This window comes from Mastigoproctus giganteus, chromosome 8 (genome assembly GCF_048544385.1).
Source record: "Mastigoproctus giganteus isolate SK-2022 chromosome 8, ASM4854438v1, whole genome shotgun sequence".
In the NCBI taxonomy this organism is placed as follows: Eukaryota; Metazoa; Arthropoda; class Arachnida; order Uropygi; family Thelyphonidae; genus Mastigoproctus; species Mastigoproctus giganteus.
In genome coordinates, this window is record NC_143582.1 from 200232628 (window position 1) to 200251131 (window position 18504).

The 18504-nt window shown below is 34.8% G+C and overlaps 1 protein-coding gene across 2 annotated transcripts in view; it reads right to left on the bottom strand.

Annotated features, from left to right (window-relative positions):
- The window catches only part of LOC150082171 (uncharacterized), a 324507-nt gene that overhangs the window by 289563 nt on the left and 16440 nt on the right, over positions 1-18504 (bottom strand). For both annotated transcript variants that reach the window (XM_090380026.1, XM_090380025.1), the window contains exon 3: positions 14697-14816. In XM_090380026.1, the coding sequence (XP_090236152.1) occupies positions 14697-14816 (120 nt within the window). The remainder of the gene's footprint in view (positions 1-14696; positions 14817-18504) is intronic.

Sequence of the window (18504 nt, forward strand, 5' to 3'; positions counted from 1 at the left end):
CAATTCACAAAGGAGGATCTAAGGCTGACACAAGTAATTATACACAAGTAATTATAGAATTAAAGATGAGCTTAACTTCTGTTACAGGAAAATTAATGGAGGCACTGGTTAAAGAAGCACTGCAGGATCATTTAGACAAGACTTCAGTTATAGCTCGGACACAGCATGGTTTTGTTAAGGGGAAGTCTTGCCTGACCAATTTGATTGGATACTATGATGCAGTCACAAAAGAACTGGATGCAGGGAATAGCTTTGGTATTATATACTTGGATCTTAGAAAGGCTTTTGATACTGTTGCACATGAAAGACTGCTACACAAATTGGAGCAGTATGACATTGGAGGCAAATTGCTGCTATGGATAAAGGGGTGGTTGAGGGGGAGAAGACAGAGAGTGGTAATCAATGGACACTGCTCATAGTGGACTAATGTTATTAGTGGAGTCCCTCAGGGCTCAGTGTTGGGTCCATTATTGTTTTCTGTATTTATAAATGATATTGATGATGGTATATCAAGCTTAATGTCCAAGTTTGCAGACGATACAAAGGTTGGCAGGGTTGTCAAGGACACTACTGACACTATGCTGCTGCAACAGGATCTGGAAAGGTTGAGCAGATGGGCTGAGAGGTGGCAAATGAAGTTTAACATTGACAAATGTAAAGTACTACACATGGGAAACAGCAACCCCAGAGCAACGTATCAACTCTGTGGTACTACACTGACAGTGGTAGAGAATGAAAGGGATTTGGGGGTGGTTGTGCAGGCAGATATGAAGTTCTCTGAGCAGTGCAGATGGGCTGCAAGAGTAGCTCATGGAGTATTGTCAATGATATACACGAATTTTTCCAGCAGGGATAAGGAGGTGATTATTCCCTTGTATAAGGCAATGGTCAGGCCACACCTAGAGTACTGTATACAGGTCTGGAGGCCTCATTTCAAGAAGGATGTAGAGCTGCTGGAACGAGTACAGAGAAGGGCAACAAGATTAGTGAATGGAGCAAAGGGGTGCTCTTACGAAGAAAGGCTTAAGTTTTGCAAATTACAGTGTCTGGAGACTAGGCACCAGCGAGGTGATCTGATAGAGGTGTATAAAGCCTTGAATGGTTTGAGCATGCTCAATGCTGATGGGATTCTTCCTCTAGCTCAGAATAATCACCTAAGAGGGCATAAATTCAAATTGAGGAAAGACAGATGTAGGATAGACGTGCGGAAATTTGCCTTTAGCCAGCGGGTGGTTGGTTGGTGGAACAGCCTTACATCCCTTGTAGTGGAAGTTGATAGCCTAAATAAGTTTAAGGCTCAGCTGGACAGGTAGTTTGAATGAACAGAGGGGTGAAGTGGAAGTGGGTTTTTTTTTTTTTTTTTTTTTGGCTGATGATGCATAAGCTTGCTTTCTTGCATCAAATGCCTCTACTAATGCTAATGCTAATATTTGTGACCAAATACAATGTCCAGTAACATTACAGAAATACTGATACCTATAATATCTACGGAAAAAAAAACTACTTTTATGAAATTTGCATTATAAAAAAAAAATATATATATATAATTACTATAGTAAGAGTATAATTGGTACTATATAGGTACTCAAAGTGTATTAAAACATAAGCATAAAAGTACTCTGCGAGCCATAAGGCCACAGATTAAGGGGCCCTATTCACCAGAAAGAGACTCAGAGAGGACATAAGAAGATTTCACACAAGAAAAGTAAAACAAGCATTAAGGGAAAAGAAAGGACTTAAATCAGCAGCAGCCATGAGCAGTAATGCAGAAGGACAAATGATACTGAAACTGAAGAATAGCGATGGTGTACTCATAAATAGCAGAGAAGGCATAATTCAAATAGCAGAGAAGGCATAATTCAAATAGCAGAGAAGGCATAATTCAAATAGCAGAGAAGGCATAATTCAAATAGCAGAAGGCTACTACTATAGAAAATTATACAAGGAGCGAGGGAATGATGCCAGCAGTGGGAAAGATGGATCTCAAATTAGCAACACATACGACATACATGATATTCTTCCTGATGAGGTAGAACATGCATTGAAGAAAATGAAGAATCAGAAGCCCCGGGGGAAAATAAAGTTACTGTACAGTTGTTAAAATTGGGAAGAAGTAACATGACAAAAACTGGCAACTCTTCACAAAATGCATTAGACGAGGTGTAATGCCTAAGGAGTGGAATAATGCAATCGTTTTTGCTGCATAGGAAAGGAGATAAATCAGAAATTGGAAATTATAGACCAATTTTTTTTTTTGATTTGGTAGTTGTTGGCGCATTGGCTTCTGTGGCCATATTGCACCTCCCAAGGTTTTTGCAGTACTTTGATCCAAGCCCGAGGCGGGAATCGAACCCGCGACCTTTGGGTTGCCGGGCAGGTACTTTTACCCACTCGGCTAGCCCATAGACCAATTAGCTTGTTATCCCACATCTACAAGTTGTTCATAAGGGTCATTACTAACAGATTAGAAAGAATACTTGATGAGAATCAACGGAAAGAGCAAGCTGGCTTTAGGACAGGATTCTCAACTATGGATCACCTTCACGTAATATCACAGCCAATGGAGAAAGCAAATGAATATAAAACATCATTATGCCTGGCATTTCTGGATTATGAAAAGGCATTTAACTCCATACAGCATAAGGAAATGTTTCGGGCACTGGAAAGACAAGGCACAGATACCCCATATATTATGATTTTGAAGAAAATATATGAGAATGCTACCTCCTTTATTAGACTAGACAAAGACAGTAGGAAATTTAAAATCAAGAAAGGAGTTCGACAAAGCTGTTTACTGCTGCCCTTGAGGAAGCTTTCAGTAGATTAGACTGGTTGCAGAACGGAGTCAATGTGAATGGAGAGTACCTAAACCATTTACGATTTGCAGATGACATTGTGGTCATAAGCCACGATCCCAAAGAATTAGAGGAAAATCTTAATCAGTTATGCACAGTTAGTAAGGATTTTGGAGTCCCTTTACTTTCCTACTATGATGACGTAATGAAACAAATTATTAATAAGCCATCTGGATCAGTAACTTGGTTAAGCCCCACTATCCAAATTGAGTTAATCGAATGTTTCGGTACGAAATTAACAAAAGAAAAGTGTTACGCTCAAAATTAATTCAGCGCCATTCTATTCTCTAATTCTGGATACTTCTCAAGATCTCACAAAAAAAGATCAATTAAGTGTACAACATGTTCACATAATTCATGACGAAAATAAAAAATCCAAAGATTTTAAAATTTGTGAAACGTTTTTAGGATTCTATAACATGATTCAGCAGAAATGATGATGGATAACATAATGAAAATACTACACAAACTAAATATTCCCATTGAAAAATGTTATTGTCAGGGGCTAATGCCATGAGTGGGGTTTATAATGGTGTGCAATTAACCATTAAAAGGATCCAATCAAATGCAGAGTACATTCATTGTGCAAGTCACAATTTAAATTTAGTTATTAATCATAGTGTAAATTGTTGTAATAACATTACATCGTTTTTCAACATTCTTGAAATTTTGCATAATTTTTTTAGAAATAGTACAAAAAGATGGGATCTCCTTTCTAAATTTACTGGAGGAATCTGAAGTTACATTAAAAAAACTCAACCCTACTTGCTGGTCTGGTAGATTACAGTTTATAACAGCTGTGAAAGTTCGTTTTGCAGAAATTATAAAAGCTTTGACAGAAATTAATCTTAAATCAACTAAAAAAGCAGACCGACACGAAGTGCATAGAATAATGAAGCAAATGATGACATTTGATTTTATTTTCATTTGTATATTTTTGAATAACGTGATATGCGAAATTAATTATGCTTCAAAAAATCTACAGAAGCATGATATAGACCTCGATGAATGTACTTCTGTATTGGATCGAGTCAGTAAAAATTTACAAAACATTCGAAATTATACGAATAAATTAAATACTAATCTGAGAAAATTGTCAAGGAGTCTGGGGTTGTTGTTATTTGGTATTTAGGAGCATTAGCAACTAAGGCCATATTGCTTCGGGAATATGCGGTGGTCATTCCCTGACCTTTCCGCATCCTCCGTATTTGGTGGTGACGGGCTCGAACCCCGGTCTAATCAAGAAGCGTGTGCTACGCACTGCTGCTCCTTCCCATCTGGCTATGGAGGTGCCCGGAGTTCGGTGTAGATCCCAAAATTTGAAGACAAACGACAACATAGAACTAAAAGACAGTACAATGAATTAGCTTCCGATTTTTTGTTTGATAATAGAGATTAGTTTTTTTTTTTAAATCAGTGGGTTTTTTTTACTGTTTTAGACAAAATTACAATACAAATTAAAAATCGTTTTGAAAGTATGAAGTTAGTAAAAAATTATTTTGCAATACTAGAACCGAAAAAAATAATTAATGTCAACTGCTTATATATTAAGTGAATGTGAAAATCTCATAAAAAAATTATTCATCTGTACTCACTTCCCAACTACTGATTCAACACACTTATTAAACAAGATTTATCAGCAGACGTCTATCACACAATTTTTTTATTTGACTTTTCAGAAATGTTTACTTTATTTATGTTATTTTTTACCTTGCCAGCTGCCTCTGCTGAAAGAAGATCATTTAGTAAATTACAAATAGTAAAAGAAATGCTATTGGTCAAAGTAGACTGTGCAATCTTGCAATGTTGGCTATTGAGCATAAATATGCCAGTAAAATGGATTTTATTAATGATTTCGCAAATGTAAAAGCACTAAAAGTAACATTTTAACTTTTTTCGTAAATTTATTAGCATAGTATAATTTTTTTATGTTTGTCAAATTGTATTTAATAAGTAGTATTATATTGTAATATTAATTTTCATGTTTTTTATGTTTGTAAAATTATAAAATCATACATAAAATACATATTTATGTTATTAAAATGATTCAACTTTTTTTTATATTATACCTAATTAAAATTTATTTTAATAAAAATAAGGGGCCCAAAATGATTTCTTGCCTAAAAGCCCAAAAAACTTAGCTACGCCACTGTATGGAGATTAAGATAGCCTGTGCTGGTCTACATTTGTGTACCCTAGAAATAAACATATAATTAGCAATATTATATAAAATAGAATAAAACAATGATTATGTAGCTAATTATTGATATTCGGACACATTGAATGGAACAAGGGCTGACTTGAAAAATGTTCTGTTCTTGCCAACCATAATTTTCATTTTTCAACATTTCACTGAAATGAAAATTATGGTTGGCAATCTTTTTTCTGTATTATATTCTGTATATTCGTTTCAAACTATCTGTCGGGCTAGCTGTTATCTTGCCTGTTTGCTGTTAAATTTAAAGTTTAGCATAAAATGCCTTTATGTTTATTATTTGGACCTAGTTAAACAGGCTGATAACAATCAGAAACAGATAGCCTTGCTAATTATTGTAAGGATATATTGAATGGGGGTTAGCCTTGAAAAAGTTCCATTCAATGTATCCGAATATCAATAATTAGCTGCATAATCATTATTTTATTTTATTCTTTTTTATATAATACTGCTAATTATATGTTTATTTCTAGAGTATAGCAATGTAGACCAGTACAGGCTATCTTAGTCTTTATGGGTTCTTTTGGCCTTATGGCCCGCAGAGTACTTTTATGCCTATGTTTTAATACACTTTGAGTACCTATATAGTACCAATTATACCCTTATTATAGTAATTAGATTACAAACTGATGTAATGTTCAATCTACAATTGATGGTATTAATCTGATCTGACATACCTTTTACATCTATTCCAATATTTCATAATAGATAAAAAAAAAATATATATATATATATATATATATATATCAGTAATAAAAAAGAAAGTTAATAATTATAACGACTGTAACTAATATTTATGGGTCAATGCAGTTGCAGAGCAATCATATGCATGATTGCATATTGCATTACAACCATAATGTGTATAAAATATTGAAGATAATAATAGAAAATAATAGAAAAGGTAAAATCAATCAAATAATACCATTCAGGAATTTAAGAAAACGCAAAGGATTTAAAAAAAAAAAAAAAAAAGTTATCGCTTTTTACCCACAATCCAGATGTCTTCAACTGGGGCCAACCACCCAGACTGAAGGTAAAAAACGACAAGAAGTTCTCTGTTTCTGTAATGATCAATATATGCTAAGTAATTTAAATCTAAACCAAATATAGTAATTAAAAATGGTTAAGAAATTTTAGAATCAAAAGTAAGAAAATAAGTAAATTATAAATAAATTATAAATGTAAGCATATATTAATCATCGTTGATCCGACAGAGAACGTAATTTAATGATTAAAATAAGATTAAATATATAATACATACTACATATCTACCGTAGTCAGGACAATGTAGTAACGATAATAGTCGTCAAGATCTTCGTTGCTTGGCTCTTCTCATTAACTTTCTTAGAACTCATGGTTAATGAATTTACAAAACATTTACGCGAAAAAACACAAAATCACGTGAAAATTCACGGAGAGTTATAGCGCGGGCTGTTCACTGAATGGTAGAAACTGTCGTACTGACACTCGTGGGCAGTCATGGCAGAGATTCTAGATCTTACCCCCTCTCCAAAAACCAAATTCAGTCGATCGAGGATGTAAGCACGCACTGTGCGCACATACGTCCCCGGTCAGTTTTATTCGGAAAGCTGAGTGAGGATGGGCGTGCATACTTTGCTAGCATCTGTCCTTGGTCAGCTTTTATTCGGTTTTTGGAGAGGGGGTAAGATCTGGCATCTGAGTCATGGCTTTGTCTTGAGAGAGGTAAACAAGGGTAGCGCACGGTGTCGTGACTCATTTTGACGCACAAAAGCCGTATTCCAAACAAATGTCGTATACCAAACAAAATTTTTTGCGCCCAAACAGGACGTATATCAAGTTGGACTTATTCCAAAGCGGACGTATACCGAGGTACCACCGTACCTTTTAAATAATTTTTTAACTGTATACAATGTAAAATATAATGAAAATAATTATGGAATTAAATATTTATTGCATAAAACAGCAGTTCCCAAACTGTGCGCTGCGGAATATTTAAAATGTTCGAGGGAAACACAGCAATACCCGACATCTGTTGGACACTGCGCGAACTACTAGCTGGAGGTAGTTCACAGTTTCAACATTTCTTATTAAGTTGTTTGGATCTAACTACTAAACGGAGCTATTAGGTATTTCTTTTGGTTTGGGTGCGCCGTGAAAAAATTACTGAGACACTAAGGGTGCCGCGAACCGAGAAAGTTTGGGAACCTCTGACATAAAATACACAATGAAGAAATGACTGTTGCGGAAATATTTGAACAGCGTTGACTTTTTCTTTTCATCTGGCGAAATAAATATCGCAGAGAAACTCAAACCTTTTGTTTGAGGTTCTCTGCGATACGAAAGATTAAGTTCTTTTACCATTATCTCCTTCGCGGTAACATTTTCAGTGGGCTCATTTAAAAATTTGAATTTTTAAATGCAAGTCTGCATTGACTTTATTAGCGGGAGACAAATGAGTAACACGTCTTCTTCTGATGGTTGATGGAACACACCGAGGCAGGCAGCAGGCAAACGTTTGTTTATTGCCCGTCTGATGTGCGGTAAGCTTAATGCACGATTCAAATCTTTTTCAACTATTGCATAAAAAAAAGATCGCGTTAACTGGAAATTTGCATCGTGTAAAGTGAAAAGTGGTATAATTTTTTCAAATAGCGGTAACTGAAACACGCATTAATCGAACTCGCGTTATGCGAGGCCTGGCTGTGTATATATATATATATATAAACAATCTTCGTTATGCAGATGACACTATGCTAATTTGTAATTCCAAGGATCATCAGAAAGAAACTCTAAGGAGAGTTTGTGAAGCAAGTACAAAAAAAAAAGGATTGTTTCTGAATGTACGTAAAACTAAAATTATGGTGATAATCACGGTACTGGTAAAGTGAAGGTTAATGGACAAAATATCGAAAAAGTTGATAAATTTGGTTACTTAGGATCAAGAATAAATAAAAATGATGACTGATCAAATGATGTAAAGAGAAGACAAGCAATCCCTAAAATATTGGTCACTAATCTGACGAAATTATGGATAGATCAAGATCAGCCACTAAAGATGAAAATGAGAATCATTGATTCAATAATTTTTCCAGTTGCCACTTATGGATGTGAGGGATGGAATGTGAAAGGAGCTGAAAGCATGAAGAAAATTGAGGCATTTGAAATGTGGCGTTACAGGAGAATACTGCGTATTTCTTACCTTGACTGAAGAACAAATGAGTGAGTATTGAATAAAATTGACAAGCCTAAAATTCTTCTTCATAGCATCAACAGAAGAAAACTCAAATATTTCGGACATATAGCAAGGAGGAATACATTTCTGAAGAATATAATGGAAGGAAAAACTGAAGGGAAGAGGAGCTTTTTTTTTTTGGTAGTTGTTGGCGCATCAGCTTCTGTGGTCATAATGCACCTCCCAAGGTTTTTGCATATACTTTTATCCAAGCCCGAGGCGGGATTCGAACCCGCGACCTTTGGGTTGCCAGGTAGGCACTTTACCCACCTGGCTAACCCGGTCGGCAAAGAGGAGGAGGAAGACTTACAACTAGGTGGAAGGATGGGATCAGTAACCTGATCCCATCAGAATGGAATCATATGGTCAAGTGAAGTCTGAACTTCATACTTCAGTGAGACTCCTACTGTAGGATATTAAAGTTAGGGATATTAGACCTTTCAGGGAGTAAAGGAGTCATTATTGAGATATAGACTGAACTGGACATTAGTAAAACAGTGAAGTGTAGTGAAAATTAAAAGATGTAGGTTTGCATTGTGAGATCCCTTGAAGATCTAATCTCAAAATTCTTGTCTCACAGAAAACAATACTGATAAAAATGATTTCATGGAATTGACTTTGGAGTCAAAACTTGGAGGAGTTGGGAGTCACCAGAGAATATGATTTACAAGCTGTCAGAGTTATCTCTACTGATAAAGTTAAAAATAAGAATGCTAAAACTGGATTTTGGTAGATGGATACTTGCACAGTTTATTAGAAGGGTCTAGATTGGTCCTCTGATAGATTAAAGATTTAAAAAAAACTAATCTCTGTTATCAAACAAAAATTCTGAAGCTAATTCATCATACTGTCTTTTAATTTTAGTGTCATTTGTCTTCAAATTTGGGATCTACCGCAAACTCCTTGGCAATTTGTTCAGATTTGTATTTAATTTGTTCGTACGAATTTTGAATGTTTTGTTAATTTTTACTGACTCGATCCAATACAGAAGTACATTCATCAAGGTCTATATCATGCTTCTGTAGAGTTTTTGAAGCATAATTAATTTCGCACATGACGTTATTCAAAAATAAACAAATGAAAATAAAATCAAATGTCATCATTTGCTTCATTATTCTAAGCACTTCGTCTTGGTCTGTGCTTTTTTTTTAGTTTATTTAAGATTAATTTCTGTCAAAGCTTTTATAATATCTGCAAAATGAACTTTCACAGCTGTTATAAACTGTAATCTGCCTGGTAGATTCTACCAGACCAAAGAGTAGGGTTCAGTTTTTTTAATGCAACTTCAGATTGCACAATGAATGTACTCTGCATTTGATTGGACTCTTTTAATGTGTGACTGTACACCATTATAAACCCCACTCATGGCATTAGCCCCATCATATCCCTGACCAAAACATTTTTCAATGGGAATATTTAGTTTATGTAATATTTTCATTATATTATCCATAATCATTTCTGCCCAATGATTATTCATATCACAGAATCCTATAAAAGTTTCACAAATTTCAAAATCTTTGGATTTTTCATTTTTGTCACGAATTATGTGAACATGTCTTACAATAACACTTAATTGGTCTTTTTTGTGAGATCTTGAGTATTATCTAAAATTAGTGAATAGAACGGTGCTGAATTAATTTTGAGTGTTAATTCTTTTGTTAATTTGGTACCTAAACATTCTATTAACTTACTTTGGATAGTGGGGCTTAAATAAGTTACTGAACCACATGTCTCATTAATAATTTGTTTCATTACGTCATCATAGTAGGAAAGTAAATGAACTTGCAATAAAAAATTGCCATTGTAATCTTCCAAAAATCCTTCCAGATGACCACAAAAGCTAAAGAATTTTTAACCAATATAAGCATTAACCGAAATAACTGTTCTCGTACCATTTTCCAAAATGAGGATCTGTGTCTTCCTTGTTCCTCAATATCTTTAGCAATCGTTGCATTCTTTTGCCACATTTCATGTATAGCACATGTCGATAGGATGTTGAGAAACACTGAGTTTTTATCCAAAAAGAGAGATTTTTCCAATCTTTTAGTCCGGAATGCCACTGACTTTTAATATTTGAAAGCCAGCATGGTTGGCAATATGCAGCATCTAAAATTTGTGAGTAGTACAGCCACAAACGAGGAACTGGACCATACATTGAAGTAGAAGAGTAGTACATGTCACTAAAACTTCTATTTTGTTGTTCAGAATCCCTTGGTTTGTTAGTTTGTTATTTGGTTTTTAGGAGCATTAGCAACTAAGGCCATATTGCTCCGTGAATATGCGGTGGTCATCACTTAGACCTTTCCGCATCCTCCGTATTTGGTGGTGACGGGCTCGAACCCCGGTCTAATCAAGAAGCGTGTGCTACGCACTGCTGCTCCTTCCCACCAGGCTACGAAGGCGCCTCAGAATCCCTTGGAAATGGTCCTTTAGTTCTCTGAGGTGACAAACTCATAATGTCTCTTTTTTGTTTCATCGGAAATGTTGATGTAGTAGTAGTGGCATGTGATGCAACAAAGCATGTGTATGAGCTTATGCAGCATCAGCCAAAAAAAAACACCATTCCCTCCAAATGCCTGTCCAGTTCCTCCTTAAATTTATTCAACCTATCAACTTCCACAACAACAGATGGAAGTTTGTTCCAGCAGTTAACCACCTGCTGGCTAAAGGCAAATTTCCACACATCTATTCTACATTTGTCTTTTCTTAATTTGAATTTATGCCCCCTTAGGTTCGTAATCTGAACAAGTAGAATGTCCACGTATTCTCCAAGATCCCTTGAGGGAATAAACGGTGCAGTGCGTTCAACACTAATTTCCGACAAAGGCATATCTAAGATTGTTGAATTGCTTTCGTTTGATGACCCTGCTTGATTTAAATGATCCGCAGATATATTTACACCAGCAGCATTCTTTTCCACATTTTCTGATTCAATACTGATCTTTTCTTTACCTTCTTCTGGACATAATTCATTACTGTGTTTTGTAAAGAAATGATCTAATTTAGGTAATTTATTGACTGCTTGTTCTTTTGATTTCTTCATTGTTCCTTTTTGGGCTAACTCTTTCCGTTTTTCTTTTCATCCATTTTTAACTAAAAATTTTATTAATTTAATTTTAAACTTTATATTTTAAATACAAATAACAATAATAAACAAATTCATTTTTGTATGTCAACTGCTGTTTTGATAATGACTTGAACAAACTTGAATTGAAATTAATAAACTAACAACTTTTGACTAACACATATGGCTAAACGTTCGTATACGTGGTTGTTGTTGTTGTTATTTGGTTTTTAGGAGCATTAGCAACTAAGGCCATATTGCTCCGGGATATGCGGTGGTCATTCCCTGACCTTTCTGCATCCTCCGTATTTGGTGGTGACGGGCTCGAACCCTGGTCTAATCAAGAAGCGTGTGCTACGCACTGCTGCTCCTTCCCACCTGGTTATGGAGGCGCCCGTATACGTGGAGCCTATCCTTCCTGTAAAGTTGGGGACTCCCGAACACCATACGATACAATTCATACACATATAGTAACTGAACAGGTGTTTGATCACTATACAAAGTTGCATTTGTAAAAGCAAAATAAATACTGCTGCCGCCATCTGGGTTTGTTATGTTTTGGCAATAAGATATAACAATTCCTTCCTTATTCTAGGTGTATCACATTGTTGAAGAGCTCAGTGAGAAAAATATTTTCATTACATGTTGCATCTGTCCATAGGCCCTAGTGTAGTAGAGGCGACTCCTACTTGTATCTGTTTATGGGCCCTGGTGAAGTAGTTCCCTTAATTCACTAGGGGCCCCTAGTCTTTGCCTACTTTTGCTATACAGTAGCTATGCCCTTGTGTGCAGCTGAAGGTTCATAAGAAAGAAAACTCTTGTTCACAATGGAAGTGAATCTCTGTAGATTCAAAAAATACATGAAAAGAAAGTGATCCAAAGAATAAAGGTAGAACGGATAAATGAAGAAAAGTTAATTTGCTCATTTTGGAGTTTAACTGTGAATAAATGTTGACTAATTGATGCACATGTTTGGAATGGTCTGGAAGAAAGAGATGAAATTAAGAATGCAGTATGTGACAATTTACCCTTGGGCAGCAGATATGCAGAAAGGCTGTATCCACATTTTGCAAACTATGTTCTCACATATTTTTTGCGTGAAAACAGCAAAAAAATAATAGGTGCTGTTTAGTAAAACAACTGTCTGCTATATATTAAATAATATAAATAAATCATGCTATAATTCATCAAGTGATAATTCCTACTGCATGCATGGCTTCATTACTTTATTCATTCACAGCTAAATGTTAGAAAGCTGTTAAATGTTAGAAATATGACTGAGCATCTAACATTTAACCTTTGATTAAAAAGGAGTTAGGTCAGTAACTGACAGCATAAATGCATAACTGACAGCATAATTGTTTCCTTGAATTGTTTGTTGTTTCTGTAATTGTTTCCTTGAATTTATTCAAACTACTCACTTCCATGATACCAGATAGTATTTTGTTCCAACAGTCTATTACTCTCTAACTCAAACCAACTTTTCAGCAACCATATCCTGCAGCCATCCTTTTTTTCAATTTAAGTTTATAAAAGCTTTGGTCCCTTGTGTAGTCTGAGAAAGAGTAAGAATACCATTACCATTAAGTTTACTCAATCCATTCAAAACCTTAAAAAACACTTCAGTCAGGTCTCCTTGCAGGTGTCTGGTTTCCAAGAGCTACAATTTTCAGAACTGAAGTTGTCTTAAGTAAGAATACCCCATTTTGTGTCCTAAAATAATCTGGTGCTCTTCTCTGCACCCATTCTATGAGATCTACACCTTTCTTAAAATAAGGCTTCTAGAACTGTATTAACTCACTGTATTCAAAACTGCTGCTTAACAATTGCCTTATACAATGGGATAATTACCTACTTGTCCCTGCTGGAAAAGCTCCTGTATATCAGTGACCGAACCTCATGAGCTGTTCTAACAGCCTGTCTGCACTGTCAGAGAACTTCATGTTGGACTGTATAATTACCCATAGATCTCTTTCATCCTCCCCCACCTTTAGTGTGGGATCATCTAATTGACATGTTATTCTGAGATTACTGCTGCCCATATGCAGTACCTTGGATTTACAAATGTTAAATAGAGGACACCAGTAAATTATTCAGATTTAGTGGCACCTTCTATTTGTCTGTATAGTCATTCATTATTCTTATCACAGTCATTAGGACTATAACACAGTTTTACTTAAACTTTTGCTTTCCCACTGCTTGTCACACCAAACTCTCAACAATGCACTGGCCACCCACAGCATCTGGATGCACTGGCTCAGATTCTGTGTTTTTTAATGAAGGGCATTACTCTTTTCCCCCCTTCCTGCCCATGCTGTACTCACTGTATTCAAATTCTGCATTCCTTATGCCTGAGTGGTAATAAGTTTCCAATACCCCTACTATGTCCACATCGGATGACTTAACTGTACTTCAAATTCATCAAATTTGTTTACTATGCTTCCAGAATTAGTGTACAATGCAAGTATACATGCATCTCTTTGTTTTTAGTAACCCTAACACATCCCATATATTTTCTTGCCTCATGAAGACTCCCAGCAGGCCTTGTATGACACCTCAATTTTCAGACTTTCCAAAGCAGTGCAAAAATCACTTTCACCTCTGCTTGTGGCTGCTGTTAATTTATTAGGCTATATTTTCCTCATGCTAGCAGCTTTTGAACCAACCTAACACTGCTTCAATAACATTATTATTATTATTATTATTATTATTATTCCATATGGTGCAAGGAAGCCTGAGGCTTATGCTGCACCATATGGAATAATAAATTTCTGAACTACCCAGAGAGAGAGATAAAAGGGAATCACCAAAGAAAAGAAGAATGATGATAACCAGCTCAGGACCCTGGGTGTGTCAAGCCCATACTCACCAGATGTGAGCCCCTGGGGTTAAATCAGCAAATATTCCAGAAAATGATGCAGCTAAAAATACCAAGTTTTCATAACTGTATCCTTTACATTACCTTATATTTACTTTATACTGTGAAAATAATGGATCATATTGTAAAGTACATAATTTTAAACTATTTTTATCCCTTATTAAATCAATTAAATGGTACATATCATACACACACAACAATCGCTCCTGTTAGTAGGCCTTATTCTCACTCTCACGCACACATACAGCTAGCTAATAAAAATGGGAAAATAAGTTGCAGATTTTTGACAGCAGCCTCGTGTATAAGAACCAACAAGCCAAACACGTCTGTAAATGGCTGTTGAATATATAACTATTTAGTAAATATTCCTAGACTAAATATTCCTGGAGCAGCTGACAACTACAATAATAATAATAATAATAATAAAATAAATGCATAAAGTTGCTTAAAATTTAAATATGGAAACTAACCTCTCTTGTACGAACAGAAGGTGAAGTTCTTGTCCCACCATCTCTCTGTCTCCTAAGATCTTTAGAATGATGAATTCCTTCTAAAATCTCTTTCTTTATATCTGCTGAATCTGAAGGATTCTATAAATAAAAATTTTACAACATTATTTTTTATAAAATATGCTGTGTAAAAAATATTTTATTAATGAATAATTAATAATCTTCATTATTATTGGTTGATACACAGCCTTACAATAATTCCCCATCACGGCTTAAAGGGTTTTTTTTTTTGTTTTTTTTTGACAACACTGTATAAGCTTGCTTTCGTGCATCATTTACACTATTAATACTACTAAGGAGTTAACGGCAGAGCAAAAAATATAGATATTTAAAAAATTAAGAAATTAATTGTCATGTGAGAGTTCAATGTCATGATTCTGCCCACAATGAAGGTGAATTTTGAGTGTTATAAATAATATTATAAAACTAGAGAACACTTAGATAAATTATAGAGCTTCTTAATGTACCGTTGTATAATCGACTTAATAGGGTAAATATTTTGAGTTTTGAGAGGGCAAAAATTCATATTTTGAATTTTGAGAGGATATAAATTCAAACTGAGGAAAGACAGATGTAGGATAGACGTGCGGAAATTTGCCTTTAGCCAGCGGGTGGTTGGTTGGCGGAACAGACTTCCATCCTTTGTTGTGGAAGTTGAAAGCCTAAATAAATTTAAGGATGAGCTGGACAGGTACTTGGAATGAACGGAGGGTTGAAATGGGAGCATGTTTTTTTTTGGCTGATGCTGCATAAGCTTGCTTTCTTGCATCATATGCCTCTACTAATGCTAATGCTAATAGCAGTAAAGCTTAATGGACAGTACTCACCTCAGTTGATCTGCTTAATTACATAAAGTTGGGATGGAAATGAAGTTTAATTGAAGTTTAAAATAAATTAAAATAAGTTGAAATAAGTTAGTTGAACGAATACGGAATTATTAAAATATTGCTCAAGGAAATAGAAGTGCACCACCTCGTCCCTAGTTTGTCATTTGAAAAATTAAAATTTAAAATAAAATGAAATAAGCGAGGCCAATAGTCACAACAAGTGACTTTCGTATTAAATGTCTTCAGTTGGCAGTAGTAAGAAAGAAAGAAAGAAATCGTGTATTTAAAGAATCTCTATGTTCCCATAATACATTTTGCAACATGTGGGAATCTTATGTGCGTAATAGACGGTACTCACCTTAGTTAATCTGCTTAAGTGATTCGGCCATTGCATTTATTAAATTAAGATCTAGTTACAAAATCTTCCAACACGAGGCACTTGTCATAGAATGGTGTCGCCATAACACTAAACTTAACGTTCTAAATGCAAAACTACAGACCAACCTCTCTCCAGTCTGGAAACTTACACACATAAGATTCCCACATGTTGCAAAATGCATTATGGAAACATAGAAATTCTTTAAATACATGATTTCTTTCTTTCTTACCACTGCCAACCGAAGACGTTTAGTACGAAAGTCGCTAGTTGTGACTATTGGCCTCGCTTATTTCATTTTATTTTAAATTTCAATTTTTCAAATGACAACCAGGAACGAGGTAGTGCACTTCTATTTCGTTGAGCAAAATTTTAATAATTCCGTATTCATTCAACTAACTTATTTCAACTTATTTTAATTTATTTTAAACTTCAATTAAACTTCATTTCCACCCGAACTTCATGTAATTAAGCAGATCAACTAAGGTGAGTACCATCCATTAAGTTTTACTGCTATTCAAGCTATTAAGAACTAGAGGACATAAATTCAAACTATAGAAGAAGAGATATGGAATGGAGTGTATGAAATTTAATTTCTTTTTAAGCCAATGAGTTGTAAATCATTGGAATAAATAACCTCCTTGGATAGCTGGGGCTGAAAACTTGAGAAATTCACGGTCAGCTGGCTCAGCAGCTATATGAGGAATGCAACATGTAACAATGATTTGTATTTTATTAATTTTTTTTTGAATAATCAAAAGCTTAGGGCTTCTTTGCACTATTTAATATCAAATATAAAAAATAACATGTTAACTTAACAATGCTGAATTACAAAGTGATTATGTAGAATTATGGAAGGTCATCATACAAGAAATTGACGCTATATTTGTCATCTGGACCCCCCCCCCCTATCTGTCATATTTTGGCTAAATTTTTAAATTTGATGTTAAAATTGGACTGAATATTACTGTTTAGATTTTACAATTTCTAAACTTAATTTTTCTTAACTGCATTTTTCTTATTCAGCAAGTTTATTAGAATAAACTGAAGGCAGGGAACACCTTTTCCCATAAGTTAATTTAAATTTTGCCTATCAATTGATTGTTTTCTGCATTAAGAAAAAAGCAGTTGATTAGGAAAAATCTGAATTTAGAAATTGTAAACTCTAAATAGTAATACCAAGTCCAATTTTAGCATCAAATTAAAATAATTTCTGCCCAAATACAACAATAAAGGTCCAGACAACAAATATCCGAAACTTAAAAATAAGCGAAATAGATTCCAGTGCCTTTGAATTAAAACACCCTGTATTATATAATTTGTCCACATTCAACTGTTATAACTTGGAATAAATATAACCTTTGAATGGGGGGAGGGGGTATAATATTGTAAAGTGATACACACTATCAATGAACCACGATAGTGTGTGTGTGTGTGTGTGTGTGTGTGTGTGTGTGTGTGTGTGTGTGTGTGTGTGTGTGTGTGTGTGTGTGTGTGTGTGTAATGTGGTCTTGACTTAACATGGTTTCAGGCATGGTTCATTAACTGCAGCAGGCAATTAATGAACCACGGATATAGTAGTGGTTTCTACATATCAGATGTGTTTTAGACAGTAGAAAACAAAATTAAAATTCTACACTGCAAGAATATGGTGTAATACATTTCTTCATAGTCAAAAAAACCCAAAAACCTACATATCAGATGTGTTTTGAACAGTAGAAAACAAAATTAAAATTCTACACTGCAAGAATATGGTGTAATACATTTCTTCATAGTCAAAGAAAACCAAAAATCTTTTAACATCTAGCAATCTCTAAGAAGAACAGCTGCACACAAAGTTAAAAATGGAACATGAATGTATCTCACTCAATATCAGAAAGGCAGTGAGTATTTACAGCCATATTAATAATAAAGTGGAGTAATCATGCTGTAAATTCTCATACAAAAAATTCCTTATGTCATACTATGAAACCATAACATACTAAAAACAATAGCCCAAACTCTTGAAAAAGTCCTGCTGCAAATTACTCTGAACAAATATTAGGCTATTCCAATAGACCAATTACATTATGTAGTTCCTAACAGATCTGTCACTAAGCTTGAGCTTCTTGAAAGGGTCTAATGACTCAACTAGTGAAAATAGAAAAGGGATGTCCATATGAAGGGAGGCCCTTGTGAAGTGCTTGAAAACCAAGCATGCTGTGGTTGTTGTTATTTGGTTTTCAGAAGCATTAGCAACTAAGGCCATATTGCTCGGGGAATATGTGGTGGTCATTCCCTGACCTTTCCACATCCTCCGTATTTGGTGGTCATGGGCTCGAACCCCAGTCTAATCAAGAAGCGTGTGCTACGCACTGCTGCTCCTGCCCTCCTGGCTATGGAGACACCATGCATAATCCATTATAATGCTAATATCAGATATCATAATATCTATGATATCTGATCTCTGATAATATCAGATATCATAATCACCTTATACAGTTTAATACAAATACAGTTTAATATTCAAAAATTCCACCTTGGAATTTTTGAAAATAAACTTAATATTATGCCTATACCTATTTTT